The sequence below is a fragment of the Myotis myotis genome, unplaced genomic scaffold (assembly GCF_014108235.1).
Source record: "Myotis myotis isolate mMyoMyo1 unplaced genomic scaffold, mMyoMyo1.p scaffold_m19_p_21, whole genome shotgun sequence".
NCBI lineage: Eukaryota > Metazoa > Chordata > Mammalia > Chiroptera > Vespertilionidae > Myotis > Myotis myotis.
This window is the reverse complement of record NW_023416326.1, coordinates 7,550,181-7,569,919: the sequence shown is the minus strand read 5'-3', so window position 1 is coordinate 7,569,919 and position 19,739 is coordinate 7,550,181. Positions and strand designations below refer to the sequence as shown.

General features: G+C 42.7%; 1 protein-coding gene across 5 annotated transcripts in view; it reads right to left on the bottom strand.

The window, feature by feature from the left end:
- The window catches only part of EPRS1 (glutamyl-prolyl-tRNA synthetase 1), a 46,452-nt gene that overhangs the window by 7,685 nt on the left and 19,028 nt on the right, over positions 1–19,739 (bottom strand). For 4 of the 5 annotated variants that reach the window (XM_036354675.1, XM_036354678.1, XM_036354680.1 and 1 more), the window contains 14 exons: positions 17,100–17,210; positions 15,038–15,174; positions 13,758–13,965; positions 13,071–13,183; positions 9,617–9,734; positions 8,261–8,620; positions 6,510–6,743; positions 5,213–5,478; positions 3,976–4,027; positions 3,297–3,506; positions 2,846–2,918; positions 1,180–1,259; positions 925–1,026; positions 123–278 (listed from right to left, as the gene is read on the bottom strand). In XM_036354675.1, the coding sequence (XP_036210568.1) occupies positions 123–278; positions 925–1,026; positions 1,180–1,259; positions 2,846–2,918; positions 3,297–3,506; positions 3,976–4,027; positions 5,213–5,478; positions 6,510–6,743; positions 8,261–8,620; positions 9,617–9,734; positions 13,071–13,183; positions 13,758–13,965; positions 15,038–15,174; positions 17,100–17,210 (2,220 nt within the window). The remainder of the gene's footprint in view (positions 1–122; positions 279–924; positions 1,027–1,179; positions 1,260–2,845; positions 2,919–3,296; positions 3,507–3,975; positions 4,028–5,212; positions 5,479–6,509; positions 6,744–8,260; positions 8,621–9,616; positions 9,735–13,070; positions 13,184–13,757; positions 13,966–15,037; positions 15,175–17,099; positions 17,211–19,739) is intronic. The other variant, XM_036354676.1, reaches the window with a different exon arrangement.

Genomic DNA, 19,739 nt, shown 5'->3' with positions numbered 1-19,739 from the left:
GGAGCACATGACGCACTGGTTTTCTAAAAGAGCCACTGCCCCGAGGACAGGGAAATGCGCTGGCTCTGCCCACAGGCCATGCCGACTCAAGTCCCCCGCGGACCCAGGGCAGCAGCCGGTACCTGGATGGCTCTCCCACTGGCAGATATAAACGCCTCTACGGTGGTGGTATAGTCTCCTCCTGCAAACTTCTCCTTTTCAGTTTTTCTTCCTTTTACAACAGGGATTGCCAGGAGTTCTTCATATACCTGAGCATATAAGTCAAGTATCTGCAAGACCTGCAACATTTTAAATGCAGAAGTGTTCAAATCTCTGGTATACTTATTTATTACAGACCTATAACCCTGTACTATCTAAAACTAACTGTGGTGGGAAAAGCACCTCAAACAATAAAAACCTTTTTTTGTGGGAAGGTTAAAGCAGCCAGTGTGAAGTTATTCAGGAAGACATTCCAACAAAGCAGTGTGAAAACAAGTTAAGAGCTTTTAAAAACCTACATAAATTGAGAGTGCAAGAGAAGATTAATGCTTTTGAAAGATACACAGCAGCCAGGGTAAAAGCCTCCTGAAGAATAATTAATTTCACCCACAGGTTTATTTCTGCTACATCCTGAAGTCCAACCATCTGAAAAGCTATAATAGCATTTTCTAAAAAAAATTCAACAAGCAGTTTCTTAAAGTCCATGCATACTTGCATTCACTAGTTTTTTTCTTTTAACATTGCAATGTTAAATTACAACAAAATAATTTATACCAAGAAATTATTTTAATGCTATTTTGATCAGATCAATTTCAGCTTAGAGTGATATATTGAATGGTCACCTATAATAGACGTACTGCATTCCTCACAGCTGGAAAAAGCAGCACAGGGTGCACAAAGCAAAGGACACGCACAGAACTGAGCAAGGACGGCCACTCTTCATACCTCTGTTGCTGCTTCCTCAAATGTGGCAAAGGCGCTGTGCCCTTCCTGCCAAAGGAACTCGCGAGTCCGCAGGAACGGCTGCGGATGCTTGAACTCCCAGCGCTGGAAGAGGCAGGACGACAATGTGGTCGTTAGAGCTTTGCCGTTTTCATTAGCAATTTCATGTGTGAGCAATCAGAAGTCATAATGTGATCCAAAGGACTGCAAAAAAGCTTCCATGCTCCCAATGCTTTGAATAGACACGTAAGCACCTACCACCACGTTGCACCACTGGTTGAGCCTGATGGGCAGGTCTCGGTGCGACTGCACCCACTTCGCATACGCAGGATACATGACTGAAAGACACAGGGAAACAGGCAGGCTTAGTCACTGGAGGTTTTCTTTCTCCCCGAGGGCTGCTAAGAGGTAAACTGCAACGTAACTAACAGGAAGGAGAAGGTCGTGTTTGTGTAAATGTGTTTCCAATGTCTGTAATGGTCAGTGAATGGTATTATGTATTTCCTAAAGCAGGTTAATCAAGAAAGTTACCTAAACCTGATCATATTTTGTGTTCTTAGCAATGAGATTTACATTTATTTAACATTTAATTTGCTTTTCTGCTGTTTTGTTTTTAAAAAACACTAAGTGAAGACTTATAGTATATACCACGTTCTATGTTAAGGTCTTTGCATTCATTATCCTGTTCAATTTTCACATTCAACCCAGAAAGTTGCTATCACAACCTCAATACTAAAGACGTGGAAACTGAGGTTAAACACGGTAAAGTGCTTGCTAAATCAGCAGTTACAGGGAGAACCAGAATTTAGGGTAAATCTGTATGTTTGATGCATCTACCTGGAGTATGGAAAGTTCTTGCCTTAACTACTAATTTGAGTGAGGCGCCTAATCTTGCTCCTGCTGCTCCTCTTATCATGGCCTAGTCAGGACTATCTATAGCTAGTAACACACACACACACAAAAAACCCCTTGCCAATCTAGTATGTGAAAACCAGCTGGTGTCATAATTTCAATAATGCATCATTACAATATCACACAAGAGCTTCACCAAAGTATCAAAGAGCAAATAATCCTGAACTACAGATGGATGCTCACGTTGGAAGCCACCAACAAGCCCAAAGCCTCAAACTCCACTACTAAATGTACATCTAGGAAAGTCACTGAACCTTTCAGCCTGTTTACCTGCAATGGAGGTAACAGTAGCTGCCTCATCCTTCCTCACTACATGTTGTAAGAGTAATACAAGATACAAATACAACCATTAGCAACCTATAGGAAGCCTACATGAGTGTAAATGTAGTATTAAGAAACAAAATTTATAAATACGACATAAAACATTCGTGTTGGCAATTTTATAGCTAATTTCAAGAATAAAAATTATCCCAAGAATACAATTCCTTGGAAAGTTTTGAAAAATTATAGCATAAAAACAAAATAATAAAACGGTGGTGTGTTTTTTGTTTTAAAGTATATTTTTATTGATTTCAGAGAGAAAGGGAGAGGGAGAGAGAAACATGATGAGAGAGAATCATTGATTGGCTGCCTTCTGCATGCCCCTTACTGGGGAATCGAGCCCGTAACCCAGGCATGCGCCCTTGACCGGAATCAAACCTGGTACCCTTCAGTCCGCAGGCCAACGCTCTATCCACTGAGCCAAACCAGCTAGGGCCTGTGGTGTATTTAAAAAACAACAACAAACCTTTATCCTATTGCTAAAGAGCTCTGTAATGAATACTGTACAGAATAAAATTCTATACAGTATTCTGGTATTCTAGTCAGTTTGCATTCATTCATCTTGGCATATACATTAAGCTTTACGTATTGTCAAAAGGATTATAAACATCACAGAATGAAGCGGAGACCCACTCTACACACTGCCTCTAACACTTCAGTGCGCTTCCTCCTGCACCAGGCCGCTCCTCACCTGTTTCACTGGTAGGACGAACGGCAATGGGTTCTGCCAACTCTGTTTTGCCAGATCTTGTAACCCAAGCAACCTGGTAAGAGAAATTACTGTTCATACATTGTACAACAGCACTTAGAGAAGTAGCACAAATGCTGGCATTTCAGCAATTCAGCTTTTGCTCTGTTACGGTAAGGTGAATGCTGCTATTCACTATGGGAAAAGGTAGATACTGTCCTTACAAACATTGAGAGAAAAGCAGAAGCCAGTTAATTACTTAATGTAACAAACACAATCAGACACAACTTGCCCTAAAGGCAGAAACATGTCTTAAAAAATGGCTTTTAATTTACAAAAACTTCTCTAAATCGGCTATTATAACATGCCTTTTAAATTACTATTCAAGTGTGAACTGAAATACACTTTTGAGTTTACGTGAAAAAAACGGCAAAAATCAATCCAGCCCACCCACCTCCGGGGCAAAGTCGGCCACGTGCGTCTTCTCCGTCTCCAAGGCGCTCTGGGACACGAACATGGGGAAATAGCAGTTCTCCACTCCCAGCTTCTTGATCTCGGCGTCGAAGAAGTCCTTGATGGACTCCCAGATGGAAAAGGCCCAGGGACGGAGGATGTAGCAGCCACTCACATCGTAGTATTCAATCATTTCTGACTTGGTGATGACCTTTGTAAAAGAAAAATGCAGGTTTTAAGGCCGAAACAGAACCAAAATTACAGTACCGGTGCTGGGAGCAGGGTAACCACGCCTCCACCTGGAGGCGGCCAGCGCTGGTACACCCTCTTCAAGTGCATGTGAACAGCCCTTTCCCCCTCAGAAACAGGGAGCCCTACACCTGTCCGAAGACTTGAATTCTAATCTTGCTCCTGCTGCTCCTAGCTTTGTGGCTTTGGACTATACCGTCACCTCACCATACAAAAATAAAAATAACAATAATGACTATCTCATAGGGCTACTTACTTCGTGATTCCACACTTATGTGAAGATGCTTTGAAGACCGTGACATGCTAGATTTCTATATTATGTATTATTAAAGGCATTATACTTTATTATTTTGTGTCTGGATTTCAGAACCGAAATATAAAATTGCCTTTGAGAAATTTAATACATAAAAATCAAATGAATGCATACTCACCTGAGAATACCAATCTGCAAGATTTTCTTCTTTTTTTGCCTCAAGACCCAACCTGCAGATGTGAACAGTAAAATATAAATTTCTTCATTCAGCAATTGCTTCTAGGTTGAACAGAAAGAAACCTCTAAAGGTCAAAATATTCATTTTTCTTTAGTATAAGTTATTTCTGTATTGATATCTCTTCTATATTCATTCTATTCTAGATAATAATCCTTTTCTTGAAACACGAATAATTACTCAAGAGCCGTCTTATGATGCACACAGAAAAATCTACCCATGAGTTGTTTTATAAAAAGTACATTGTTTTAGAGTTTATAAACAAGGCTTTCTTGGTTTAAAATCTTAGTGCATTTATACTTGAATTCTCCATTTGTAACATTTCAAAAAATGCCCATCTTAAACCTGCCCCTTCACAAGTAGTCAGAAGGTAAAAGATGGAAATTCTAGTCTTTCTTCCACTATTCTGTGCATCTGATCACACCGTCAATAGGCAAGAAAAGCAACTGCAGTATCCTCTTGTCTAAGAGACTGATGTGAGCATGAGACAGAACTTGAACTTCAGCTAAACAAATCTAAAACACAGTCTCTCAGGACAGAAGCTGTTAGTAACAGTGCTTCCTCCTACTAAGCCACTCACGGAACCAAGCACAAGGTTCAAAGTTCTGGATGGGGCTTGGAGACGAGAATCACATTATGTGCACAGATTGGAAAGTACTGGACCACCACCTATCCCACCACTATTTTGTTTTTGAACAAGCTTAGTTTTATATACAACTAAACCCACTTGAAATCCTCGTGAGTCCCCACAAAAGAATTTCATTCAAAAAATCTGTCTAGAGTGCAAACCGACATGTCTAGTTAAGTACCACATGTGTTAAAAGGGAGAGGACGGAAGATGTATATGTTTGCTTTTAGTTACCTACTCAGTGGGCACAGAAAAAACTACTAACAGTGGTTACCAACTCATTATGGTGGTCGGAGGGACTGGGAAGGTGGAAAACAAGCATAGGATGGAGACTTCACTGATTCTATTCTGAGACTCCTGAACCAGCAAGCGAATGTGTTGCCCATTTAAGTAAATAAACAGAAAATTAACAAAAGCTACCTGACACTATACCTTTAGCATTCTCTAACTTAGTGTGACAGTCAAACTAACCACAAAAAACTCCTTTTAATGTAAGAGTCGAATGCATTCCAAACACTGCTTGCCAGCAAAGGGAGTTCCCGAGGTGGTTACCTGGTCTGCTTCCGGGGGCCCTGCCCTTCGCCGGCTCCGCTGGGCGGCAGCCCACCACCGCCCTGGCCCCTAGAGGGCTCTTTCTTTGAGCCATCATTTTGCTTTTGAGGTTTATTCTGCTTTTCGGATTTATTTTCCTTTTCTTTCTTTTTCTTGTCTTTGTCCTCGGCCCCAGTGGCAGAGACGGGCTTGTACTCGACGCCGGTCAGAGACTTGTACTGCGCCTTCCGCTGCAGGAGCTCCTGCACAGCCGCGTCCACCTGGTCCTTCGGTTCAGCAAGAGAACAGGAGAGTGTTTAATTCAAAGCCCTGCCCGAAGCTTTAGAAGCAGATCTGAGAACACCACTGCAGGCAGAGGGGTATGTGGTAGGGGGAGAACGCTGTATGTACTAACTTCTGAAATAAATAAGTGAATATGAGGAACAGGGATAGGACTGTGCAAGAGAGTGACTTAGAAATCGTGCTGTAACTGCACTGCCCAAAGAGTAGTCATTAGCCCCATGTGGCTATTGACCTCTAAATTGAACTGAAGTAAATCAATCAGCAACCCGGCTCCTCAGTCACAATGGCCACACTGGCTGTGTGGGACAGAGCTATCACGGAGCACGCCTCTGAGAAGGCACTGGTGCAGAGCACATATCCCACCACAGTTTAGGAGCCACTCAATCACACAGGTGGAACAGTGACCACTGCCAAGATGACAGCAGTCCAGTCTACATTCCTGGTCAAATTTCAAAACCTGTAACGTTTCTGCCTTCCACTCAAATGAATCTGTACCAAAAAGTCCTATTTGTATAAAGGTAATACTATGAGCATAAACCACACCATGGTTCAAAATAAAACTTGTCGTTCAAGACCAAGCATGTCAAACTCAAAGGCTAACATGGGCCAAATAAACGAGGCATGCGGCCCGTGGGCCACGAGTTTGACATACTTGTTCTAGACTGAAGAGCTTTAGGAGAATGAGTCCAACAGAGAGCACGGACTGCTCAGGGCCTCCGTGAGCCAGGCACTGCTGGGGTCTAGGCCCCTATTCTCCAGCTCTTACAGACCAGAGAGAAACAGATAATTTCACAGCTGAAATAAAGGGCAGTTACGTATTATGTCAGAGAAAGGCTGTGTCCTAGGAGAGTGTGCAGTCAGATCTAGTTGGGGGAGAAAGGACCACGGAAGGCTTCCCTAGCAGACAAGACAAAAGAGCTGGAAACTGAAACATGAGAAGTCTGCCAGATTCCATGGGGCAGGAAAATAGCAGGTAACGTGAAAAACAAAAATACACACAGAACAGCACACCAACCTTAGAGGCTTTCTCAGCTTTAAGCTTCCGAACGACCTCCCCTTGAGAAGCTACTTGATCGAAAAGCACTTTGGCTTCCGCTGTTTCTGGACCACAAGGCTCAGAACTCCTGGCTGGACTTGAACCTGAGCCGTGAGGTAACGGGGGCTGGCCAGGCACGTATTCCTGCCCGGTCTTTTCTTTATACTGAGCTTTCAGAGAAAGCAAGCACTCGACAGCTTCGTTGACTTTAGCCTGTGGTCAAGGAGAAAGAGATAAATATTTAGTGCTGTAACTTTTCTTCTTCCTTATGTAAACAGACAAACGACAAAACAGCCAAGCAAACTGCCAGCGACCACGCCCTGGGTAAGGAGAGGAGTCAGAATTTATAAAATCGGAGCACAGACCACCCCAATGGCTTGGCCAATATAAACCTTATTTTCTTCATTTCTGAACAGAAGGTAAATACAACACTGGGAAAAACACACAATCTGGGCCCAACTAAAGAACAGTTACATCACTCCCTCTGATACTTCAACATAATCATCATGAAAAAGAACGAAACAGCCCAAATGAGACCCTTGTGACTCCAGCAGGGAAGGCCAGCCAGGCAGGCAAAGGCCTCAAGCCAGAAGCCTTACCTGGTGGCAGCACTAACCACAAACCAACATGCCACCGGGAAGCCACGGTAGAGAAAAAGCACCTGCAACTCACCCTACCCAAGTCTCACGGCCAATTCTACCAGAGCTGAGAGCCACCCACCGGAAGCCGGAAACCCACGTGGGGGCCAAGGAGGCAGGAAGCATGGGTATGCCTTCCGAGAACGGGCATCCGACAGCAATCATTTCCTTGGGCAGCTACTTTATGAGACAGTGTTCTGCCGCCTACAGACCTGGAGCCCGTCACAGCAGCACCAATGGAGCGAGCACAGGGAAAGGCAATCGCACACCGATAAGGGGGAGGCTGGCTGACCGATACTCCCGACCTGTCTCTCACTTACAGTACTTTAGAATTCAGGATATTTTCACAGCAAAACCTACCTGATCCTAAGAAAAAGGAGGTAGTTCATCAGACACACAAGAATCAAGAAAAACAGAAACTTCCACCAGTTAAAAGAAAGGAAATGGGGGAAAGTGAAGGGGCTGTCCTGCAACCATTTCCACAGAAAGAGGCCTATTTGAAAGAAGCTCCACTTTGCCACTGGAAGTGTTCACTCGAGTTTAAAGTCAGATGGCGCACGTTTCACACAGGGAAACAACAGCAAAAAACCACACCTTTGTTTGGCAAGACTACAACTTGAAATATTATAAAGGAGAAAATTAAGATGGCCAAACGACTTCATTACGACTAAGACATTCCAGTAAGAGTAAAAGCAGAAGGAAATTCTAAAACTAGATTATGTCTGTTCGCTGGGCTCCACGTCATGAACCGTGTCCTCCTTCCCTGCCACTTTGCACCACAGCATTTCTCAGCAATTTAGACACCACGGTCACACGGCCCAGGACTGTGCCAGCGTGCGTCTCCTCAGCCCTCCCCCAGCCCTCCCCCGGCCTCCCCCAGCCCTCCCCCGGCCAGCAGGTGATGGCGAGCTGCTGCTTGTTAATGTTTCCAGGCTTGGCACACGGCAGGTGTCAGTAAATGTTGACCGTTATGTCGAAATGTTCAAGCAGACAGTCTACAAACATCACGTCCCCCAGGAAGCCGAGTCCGCACTAGCAGCTGGAGGTCACGGGCCTCCTCACAAGGCTGCCTGGCTCCCCCAGCACACTCACCTTAGGGGCTTTTTCCGCTTTCAGCTTTCGCACCACCTCCCCCTGTGCAGCCACCTCATCGTACAGAGATCTGCCTCCCGGGGGGCTTGCTGAGGACGGAGAGGACACAGCCTGTGCCGCCGCCGCCGGAGGACTTCCAGGCTTGTATTCCTGGCCCGTCTTCTCCTTATATACGGCCTTCAAAGCCAGAAGCTGTTTTACAGCTGCATCGACATCTTCCTTTGCTGCTTTCTTGGCTTTCAATTCCCGAACCGCATCCCCCTGGGCAGCCACCTTATTGTAAAGGACCACGGGGTCCTCAGAGACAGCACTAGTATTAGTCAAAGGGGGCGCTGGTCTATCCTTAACAGGAGTCGTCGTCTACGGAGGCAGAAAACCAAAAGCACGATAATTAATTCATGTTCAATGTCTCTCCCCCAAATTAAATCAAACTGTTTTGTTTCAAGTTAAAATTTTAAAATCAGAGACCAGTTTTTATTGTGTAAATGAAAGGCTCAAGTCACATTCCCATTGTAAATAGTTTCGAACTCGTATCTCCTAATAACCTTGCACGCTCCTGCCGTCCCTAGCTCAGATATCTTACCACTTCCTAGTCACCAAAACGAAACTAGAGGTTACTGTCTTAACAATTCTACTCCCTGGATCCATGTCCTACACTGTCCTCCATACTCTCATCCTCTAACCACTTACAACACCATCTAATCCGACATCCCACCCACCCTCCAAACTGTCTTCCTCACTGATGCTAAATCTTCAATGACTACCCAACTGGCACATCCAAACTATGCATCGGGTGCTCCAGGTGCCACAGAAAATTCACCAGATGCCACTGATACTGTAAGTGTCTGAGGCAAACAGAGCAAGATGCCCACATCTGTGTGTGCCACAAGCTCAAGGTGTTTCAGCTGTAACATTAGAGCGTGCTGCCTTCTTTCAAGGACATCAGATCTTGGCAAAAGTGAAATAAAGCCCTGCCGGTGTGGCTCAGTGGTTGAGTGTCGACCCATAAGGTCACTGGTTCGATTCCCAGTCAGGGCACATGCCTGGGTTGCAGGCTCGATCCCCAGTAGGGGGTTGGCATGAGGCAGCCCATCAATGTTTCTATCTCTCCATCCTCTTACCTTCCTCTCTCTCTAAAATCAATAAAAACATATCTAAAAAAATAAAATAAACAAAAGGTGAAATAAAAATAAGAATAAAAATATTAAACATTTAAGAACAAAGTATTTTTAAAATAAAATGTTTTTCTTTTCTTTCAACTTACATGTATTATTTTTTCAAATAGCTACCAAGTTATTGGGATATAATATGTATGTAGTTGTTTGCACTTTTGTACTTAATAGAGACAGTATTTACCTCATTTTTCAGTGTTTCTACTTTGGTCTTTTCCTTGGACCCAGAAGTCGGCATTTCCTTGGTGTGCCCATCAGGAATGAATATTAAGACACAGGGTGCTTCTCTGCAGCTATGTGGGCTGAAGAGAACAGGAAGGGCCGGAAAAGTAAATTTGAACCGAATTATCTGAACAGCAATTAAAACTGAATTCCTAGATTGAGTCGATGGCACTGTGTTAATGCTCTTCAATATAAATAGTCCATTCTCTTAGTTAAATCAGAGGTTCTTCCATGTAGTTTAAAAATAACTACGTTAATAAAAATCAACCATGCTAATTATAAACTTCCAATTTATAAACTTCCATAAATGCGAGCATGCTAAGCCCAGGATAACAGTACATCCGCTCCACGTGGCACCAGAAAGGCATCAGAGGATGCTAACGGTGTCACTCTTGACATAAAAGGCAATTCATCTACCTATCTGCTTAGAAGCAGAACCATTCCTGCAAAATATTTGAGAATTTCTCAATTCTAAAGGGTAATTAGCAAACTCCACTGCCCTGAGACTATATGCAAGCAAAGAATTTCTTCAAATTTTGTAGTAAATGCCAAATGAAGAGAAAGAATGTAGTAACAATAGGATCAATGCATCTCTTCAATATTTATTAGTAACTAGAGGCCCGGTGCACAAAAATTTGTGCACTCGGGGGGGAAGGGGGGGTCCCTCAGCCCGGCCTGTGCCCTTTCGCAGTCTGGGACCCCTCGGGAGGTAACGCCCTGCTGGCTTAGGCCTGCTCCTGGGTGGCAGAGGGCAGGCCCAATCCCTAGGTGCAGCCCCTGGTCGGGCTCAGAGCAGGGCCGATTGGGGAGTTGGGCCGCCGCCCTGTCATGCACAGAGCAGGGCGGATTGGGAGGTTGCGATGCCACCCTCAGTCACACTCAGGGTAGGGCCGATTGGGGGGTTGGGGCACCACCCCGTCACACTCAAGGCAGGGTCGATGGGGAGGTTGCGGCGCCACCCCGTCACGCACAGAGCAGGGCCAATCAGGGGGTTGGGGTGCCGCCACTGTCACACTCAGGGCAGGGCCGATGGGGAGGTTATGGCTCTACCCCATCACACACAGAGCAGGGCCCGTTGGGGGGGAGAGGGTTGGGGCGCCACACCCTGTCACACACAGAGCCGCAGGGCAATCAGGGGGTTGGGGAGCTCCCCCGTATCAGGCATAGAGCAGGGCTGATCAGGAGGTTGGGGCGCCTTCCCCTGTCACGAACAGAGCAGGGCAGATAGGGAAGTTGTGGTCCCGCCCCCTGTCACACACAGAGCCGCCGGGCGATCAGGGGGTTTGGGCGCTGCCCCGTCACGCTGATCCCAGTGCCGCGAGGCCTCTCAGCTCCGCTGATCCCGGTGCTGGGAGGCACATTACCCTTTTACTATATAGGATAGAGGCCTGGTGCATGAGTGGGGCTGGCTGGTTTGTCCTGATGGGTGTCCTGGATCAGGGTGGGGCTCCCCACTGGGGTGCCTGGCCAGTCTGGGTGAGGGGCTGAGGGCTGTTTTCAGGCTGGCGGGTGACAGCAGCTCCCAACTGCTCCTTTTTTTCTTTTTTTTTTTTATTCTGGGCCAGCTTTAGCTCTGGCTCCAGCTCTGAGGCCTCTGCTGCTGAAAGCAGGTATCTGGTTTGTTTCGGTTCTATAATCGAAACAATGTATAACTCCAGCTCTGAGATCCCGGCTCACTGAAAGCAGGTTTCTGGGGTTTTGTTTAGCTTCTATATTTGTTACAATGTTTCAAACTGCAGGCTCAGAGGCCGGCAAGGCAGGGGGGGAGGCAGGGGGGGAACGTTGGTTTCCTCTGTCACTGAAGCAAGCCAGCCTCATGTTAGTTTCAAGCTGCCTGGCTGCCATCTTGGCTGGCAGTTAATTTGCATATTGCCCTGATTAGCCAATGGGAAGGGTAGCGTTCATATGCTAATTACCATGTTTCTCTTTTATTAGATAGGATAGCTTTACTGAGATATAATCTACATAACAAAAAAGTCATCCTTTGCCCTGGGAGGGTAGCTCAGTTGGTTGGGACATCATCCCATATACCAAAGGTGGTGGGTTCAATTCCTGGCCAGGGCACATACCCAGGTTGTGAGTTCGATCCCCAGTGGGGGCACGTGCTGGAGGCAACCGAAAAAATAAGTACGTTTCTCTTCACATCTATGTTTCTCTCTCCCTTCCTCTGTCTAAAATCAGTAAAACAAAATAAAAATTCACCCTTTGAAAATCCACAACTCAAGGATGATATGAAGTGTGCAACCATCACCACTATCTAATTTTAGAACATGTCTATCACCCCAAAGAGAAACTGAACCCTTTGTCCATCACTCCCAGTCCCCCATTCTTCTAGACCAGTGATGGCGAACCTATGACATGCGCGTCAGAGGTGATACGCGAACTCATTTTTTTGGTTGGTTTTTCTTTGTTAAATGGCATTTAAATATATAAAATAAATATCAAAAATATAAGTCTTTGTTTTACTATGGTTGCAAATATCAAAAAATTTCTATATGTGACACGGTACCAGAGTTAAGTTAGGGTTTTTCAAAATGCTGACACACCGAGCTCAAAAGGTTCGCCATCACTGTTCTAGACCCTGACAACCACTAATCTGTGTAGTTTCTAAGGACTTGTCTATTCTGGACACTTCACATAAATACGTGGTCTGTTTTGACTAGATTATTTTACTTAGCATATTCTTACAAGGGTCATGAACGTTTTAGCACAAATCAGTACGAATTTCATTCTTTTTTATGGCTACATAATATTCTCTTGTATAAACAAACCACCTTTTGTTTATCCATTCATGGCTGTTATGAATAATGCTGCTCTGAGCCTTTGGGTACAAGTTTCTGTGTGAACACATTATTTTTCTTAAGTATATACTTGGGAGGAGAATTGCTGGGTAAAATAGTAAGTATATGTTTTAAACTTTTGGAAGAACTGCCACACTAAGTTTTCGGAAGTGACTGCATTATTTCACATTTCCACCAGTAACGTATGAAGGTTCCAATTTCTCCACATCCTCAACACTTGCTATTGCCTGTCTTTGTGGTTATAGCCATCCTCGTGGGTCTGGAGCACATCTCACGGTGACCTTGATCTGCACCTCCCTAATAGCTAATGATGCTCAGCAGCTTTTGTGTGCATACGGGCCATTTGTATATCTGCTCTGGAGAAATTTTTTCTTTATACTTGGACTACATGAAGATGAATTATAAGATGGTTTAGTTTCAGAAACGAATTTGTGAATATTATACTGTTTCAAAGATATCACTAATTAAAGTCTCAAATATTAAATACAGAAGAACAAATCAAACTGAATAGAGAATTACCAGGTACAACATTTTCATGAAGTTCAATTTTTAAAGTATGATTCACTCTAAGAACGTTAAGCATTTTCATTTAGTTGTTCAGCTACACTTATTTACCTGACAGGTTCATAAGGTTGATCACATATAAAGAACCCTCTTCTTTGGAGCTGTATAATGTCCCCTTTTTTCAAATCCTTAAGGCAGGGGTCCCCAAGCATCAGTTCTTCATGCTGCAAAGGTGAAAAGATGAAAAGACACTTTCTCAAAAAATCAGAGCACTAAATGCAAATGGTTTTCCAGTAGCTGCAATATTCCTATTTTACACAGATATGTTAAAAACTTTACTATGTAAGCATACACAACAGAACAGAGAAGTATAAAAACAAATAATTATATTTATTGTAATTTTTGAAGTTAACATTTATAAACTGACTGGCTTCAGAAAACCTTTAAACTAACTTGCTTGGAGTCCCTGCAGGTATAAAAAAGTTTCCCACCATAAATATAAACCATTCACACCAGACTGAAAAGCACTTACGGATAAGGGCTCTAGAGCCAGGATGCCTAGGTTTAAATCCCAGCTCAGCCATTTAGTGTCTGCCTCAGGTAAGTCACTTATCCCCACTGTACCTTACTATCATCTGTAAAATGAAAACATTACTCTTTCACATCTTCTTATTTTAATCAAATTCTACAAATCTCTTCCACTGTATTTGAGGAAACAAATACTTAAAACTAATTTTAAAAATCCTAAAGAGAAGTTTACATAGCAGGGAAAGACGAAGTACGGTTTCTTTTAGTTACCTTACTGTTCTTGTTGACATACTGCTTGAAGTCCTCGTCTTTTCCCAGCACTGGCTTCGTGATCAAGTGCTCATACGTGACACAGATCACTGGGATGGGAAGAGCATGGGCCGTCTCTGCAAGCCACGTGATCTTAGTGGTTTTCTTGTAGTCTTTGTTCTCCAAATTCAATTTGGCATCAAGAGATACAATTTTTCCATTTGCATTTCTAGGTATAAGATTGAAAAGTGTTTTTAAAACATAAACCCTAACTGCCCTAACAGTATCTGTAACAAACAGATCGGGAATTTTCTTTGTAAAAATTTCAAACCAAACACTTATTTGAGTTTTTCGTATGTGCCAGGCATATACTGGTTATAAATAAAATATAATCCCTGCTGTCAAGATACTAAGAATCCACTGGACAACAGACCCACATACATCTGGTGAAGACCATGAACATATTTACAAACTTTAAAGTGAGCCATACTAAGTATTAAAAAAAAAAAAATCTAAAATAATGTATTTTAAAACATGTAGCAATTACTTAAAATCATATGCAATGACTGGACAATTAAGATGTCAGAGTCTATATAAATCAATCTTCACATATTTTGTTCCATTTATGTAATCTTAAAATTATAAGTACAGCACAATATAACCACTGGAAAGTTCAGATTCATCATTAAACAATTAATTTTAAAGCTGATTTCTGTATAGAGAACATGTTAAATTCTGTCCAAAGAATCCCTCTACCAGGTAACTATAAAATGAGAATCAGATGATCAACAGGGACCCTAAAACATTAAAACTATTTTTATATCTAGATGAAATAAATTTCAGCATCACAATTAAAAGCTATCCTGATACCCTTTTAGTAAACTGGAACATTTATGGGAAAAAAATTATCCAGAACTTGCAGTACTTATGCCTGGGTAAATTTACCACTCAGCCACATGAATGTATCTGAACCAAGTAATTTTTTTAATTTTAATTTTATTTATTTTAAAAAAATATATTTATTGACTTCAGAGAGGAAGGGAGAGGGAGAGAGAGAAACATCAATGATGAGAGAGAATCATTGATCGTCTGCCTGCTGTATGCCCACTACTGGGGATCGAACCTGCAACCCAGGCATGTGCCTTTGGCTGGAATCGAACCTGGGACCCCTCAGTCCACAGGCTGACGCTCTATCCACTGAGCCAAACCAGCTAGGGCATGAACCAAGTAATTTTTAATACGTGAATAAACATAGCACACTTTTATCCCAAATTTACTTGAAAACAAATGAAAGTTCTTACTTGTGTATTTTGGTAATGTTGATGTTGCCCCAGTTTATGAATGTCACCATCTCCCCCTCTGACAACGTCTCCGCATCGGCACCTTCGATGAAAACTCTGGGGCTGTACCACACGGGCTTCAAGCCCACGTCAGGATTCTGATGAATAAAGGAAAGTGTTGGTTAAAAAGACAACTTGTTGAACCCAGTGTGGAAATTCACCTATTCTTCCATTTTATTCTTTCACCAAAAAGTTATCTGTGCTAGCTGGAATCCCAGCCCCGTGACCTGGGTCAGTCAACTGACCACTGATGCCAATGGAGTTAGATGAGGTGGCCTGCCCGAGAGTACATCCAACCTAAAGCACCGTTTTCAGAGCTGGAACAGCAGTAGTTGTCGCTAAGAGTCCTCGACCAGAATCTGCTTTGCTAGTCTCAGAATCTCACTGCTTTTGCAGGAAAGGAGAAAATAAAGTCATTCCTGACCTCTGCTACAGATTATAGGACAGATATCACATCTTAGCAGGAAATTAGGAACCTTCATGTTTTAGGAGACAAATTTTAAAGACAGAACTGTATATGTATAGATAAATTTTCTGCCTTTTCAGTATATTTTACATGAAGAAGGTAAAGGAATTTGGGGAATAAAAAGAATAGTATACTTGTTAAATTTCAGGTTTTGAGAGAATTCAAAAGAAAAAATATATGAAGATCTTTTGAAATAAATGTTAGATAGCATGTGTTTAAGAATGGTTCAAAATTGGACCAATGCATTTGAGAAAAACCAGTATGTTGTAACAACTTATATTATGGTGGGGTCAGACTAGAATACTGGCAGGCTAAATATAGAACACTTTGTGAGGGAAATAATGACAATGAAAATTTCACAAATCAAACCGAGAAATCCACTCATCATTTAAGTACGTTTCCCTATCAATTAATTCTTGTTTAATAATAAGCACTAACGTCACTCATGCTATCTGTCTACAACAGTCACTTTAACAAATAAGCACCCTTAAGAAGTTTTATCCTCACCATTTAGATTTTAAAACATTCAGTCAACTTCACGTTTAAGCTAACTGTAGTGTGTGATATATATCGTATGCCACTGTTCACCTAGTTGAACTGAATAATCAGATGCAAGATAAAGGCAAAGCCAAATCAATCAAGCTCTCTCTCCCTCTTTCCCCCAAATCTTATTAGGGCTCCCCTTAAAATAACTCAAATATTTAAAATAAAGAAAACAGCTAATGTCATGCATAGAAAGGCATCACATAAGGCAACGGCCTAGAATATGTATAGCTTTTCATGATGCATATCACCATATGTGTGAGTCTAGGAGCGTAACACGGTGATGAGTAAGGTCATGAGTCCATCAGTCTGCTGATGTATGGCGGGTCTCTGAACATAGCCTTCGCTGTATAATGAGGATATTTACAGACCACTCACAAAGCTGGACTAAAAGAACCTACTTTTCCTTCAAGACAACCCAGGAAGTCATGACCACCCAAGATGACAAGCATGGCTTGACTGCAGGGAGCTCCCTGCTACCCGTATTTAAGACTTAAATTCTAATTTAGACAGATAACACTTTCACTTTACTGGTATTTTCTAAAACAGAGCAAAGAGCAGCGTGATAAACTCTGGGTACATGCTGTGACTTAATATTACTCGGTCCGATGTTGTGGCTTACAGACAAAGGTAAGCGCTAGGGAATAACCTAGCTAAGCGAGAACGCCCCTCAGCTTCCACACCAAGAAAGGGACGTGAACTGATGCCTCATCTTTCAAAAGGCCTCGGAGAGGAGACGCGTTCCTATTATACACGGAGATGCTATCTCCACAGAATAAAAATCAGGCACCAACTGAGGGGAAGTCTGTGTGCTGTGCTGTGGATTTCACTAGGATAAATGTCTTCAGCAAGAAATCCCCAAAGTCTTTTCTCCAATTAGTATCGCAACCTGATAAATAATGTTGGAGAGAAACGATCCCCAAACCACGCTCTGGCCACCAAAGCACACTCTCCCTTTTATTCACTATCCTGTCCCTTCTATTAGACCGAGCGGCACTGAGTGTGCAGGGTGACCTTGGGGTGTTTGGCCACTTCTTTCATCTCCTCCTGAGCTCCAGGGACGTGCACTGGGATCACCTCCTTCTTCAGTAACGCGACGTATCGTGGCGCCACCGGGTCAATCACCTGCAACAAATGTGCCCTCGTGTGAGAACATTCAGATATTCCTCCACATTCCATAAACAGCACAGGAATACTAACTGGCTTCCTTTGTTACTGCATTTACTAATTTTTTTTATTCATCAGCTAACTCTCCTCTAGCATTTTGACTGTCAAGTAGAAAATAGAGGAACAATCGTAAATGAAGGCTACAGGAAGGACCGAGACCGCCTTTCCAAGAATGAGGACTGACAGGTGGAAAGAAACCAACTGCTTAAAGCATAATAGTATTTTGAAAGTAATTTTTTAGTTTTATTATTTTTAAATGATTTTTAGAGGGAGAGAAACATCCATTCATCATTGCCTCCTGCACGCCCCCTACTGGGGATCGAGCCAGCAGACATGTGCCCTGACTTGGAATCATACCCGAAACCTTTCTGTGCACAAGAGAAAGCCCAACCAACTGAATCACACCGGGCAGAGAGAAAAGTAATTTTTAACTCTGCGATCAGAAGGTAAGGAAAGATTATCCTGTGGGATTACATATTAATCCTACAGGTAGATATGATCTTCAATCCTGTATTATTGGAAAAGTCCATTTTGAAGGAATATAAATGTGTGCTTTAGTATAATTTTCTATAATCAGGTTTAGGTAATGCATCACCATCAAAAGCAGAATAGCATTAGATCACTATAATAAGGCAATTCTGTAGGTTAAAAAAATGTAAACAAAATATTTCTACGTGTTTGCATGCTCTCTCTACAGGGACCACTGTATTCCCAGTCCTAGCAAGGGCCTGGCACATACAGGGAATCAATAAATATTTGCAGATTAACTGAATGACTTGTCCTCGTCACTGTGTTCTAACCTACTCTACCTCCAACACAGCAGGAGCTTGGCCTTCGGGTCCAATGTGCTTTTCTCACTTCACTGCTCAAGTTAAAATTTTCCATGATGACCAATCACAAAATCAATGTTTAAAACACTAAATGAAGCTCGTGGAAGAAAAATGTAGGTAGGAGGAAATGTATCTAAAAGGAATGGAAATTATCTTTTCCCATTTGAAGGATGCAGGAAATAGTGGCTATGACTGCTTTATTTTTTACTCGCTTTTTGTTTGCTTTAAAAGTATTCTGGAAACATGACATTGTGGAAACTCTGAATAAACTCAGAGAAGAAACCATTCTCAGAGGATCACTCACAAAAGTATGAAAAGCTAGTTAATTTTCCCTTGCCTGCTTCTCCTCCCCCCATACCAACTCAGCACCAGCCCCTCTAGGTGGACAGCTTCAGCCTTGCCTTCCTTGAGACTTACAGGTCACTTTTACTAGTTAAGGGTTCTTCTATGATCAAAGATTTAACTTGTGACCACTTGGTTCAGTGTTTAAGACGGTGAGACAACTTCTTTAAGACAACTTCTTTAAGACAACTAAGAAGCTAAAACCAACCTGAGAAACGTACTTCCGTCTCCTGCAGCTGTTTCCTCGACTGACGAGAGCAGCAGGCCGTTTCTCACACTAACCAGCTAGAATGACCCCTTAGGCCTTGGCTAGCACAGATTTTCAGGCCACTTCAGTGTAAAGGACTATGATTCTAATGATCTGAAGTGAGGAAATCTATTTTTTTAAATGTTTTTATTGATTTTTTAGAGAGAGAGGAAGGGAAAGGGATCAATAGAAACATGGATGAGAGAGAAATATCTCGATTGGCTGCCTCCTGCACACCTCCTACTGGGGATTGAGCCAACAATTCAGGCATGAGCCCTGACTGGGAATCGAACTAGCGACCTCTTAGTGCATGTACTGATGATGTTCACCCACTGAGCACAAGGGCTGGGCAAGCCCAACTCTTCCTCTTAAGGCCTCCAATCATTCTTTTAGTCTCTTCCCATGTTAAACGTGAGCAGATAACCAGTGCTAAACAGAAATCTGAAAAACTGCCTTTAATATCAACAAAAAAACAAAATGAACCACCTGGAGGAAACAAATGCTCTAAATAAAAAAATACTATTAGCCCTAGCTGGTATGGCTCAGTGGATAGAGCGTCAGCCTGCAGACTAAAGGGTCGTAGGTTCGATTCTGGTCAAGGGCACCAGCCCATGTTGCGGGCTCAATCCCCAATAGGGGGCGTGCATGAGACAATGATTCTCTCTCATCACTGATATTTCTCTCTGTCTCTCCCTCTCCCTTCCTCTCTGAAATCAATAAAAATGTATTTAAAAAATATTATAACCATGAAGTAGGAAGGGGACGTTATTTTGAAAATTCAGAGAAGAGAAATCTTGGAACTATGAGAACGTAAATGAACAACTCAGCGGAAGGGTGGTTGAATAGATCTACCAGAAAGTAGAGCCAAATGGAAAGATAGAAAATAGAATCAGAGGACCGGTCCAGGAGGCCCAGCATTTGCTCAAGAAGAGTCCCAGAGAGAAGAAAACTTTCTAGAGGGAAAAAAAAAAGAAGAAGAAGAAGAAGGAAGGAAGGAAAGAACGAATTCGAGAATATTTCCCAAAACTGAAGGAATGAGTTTACAGACTGGAAGCCCTATGTTCTTCC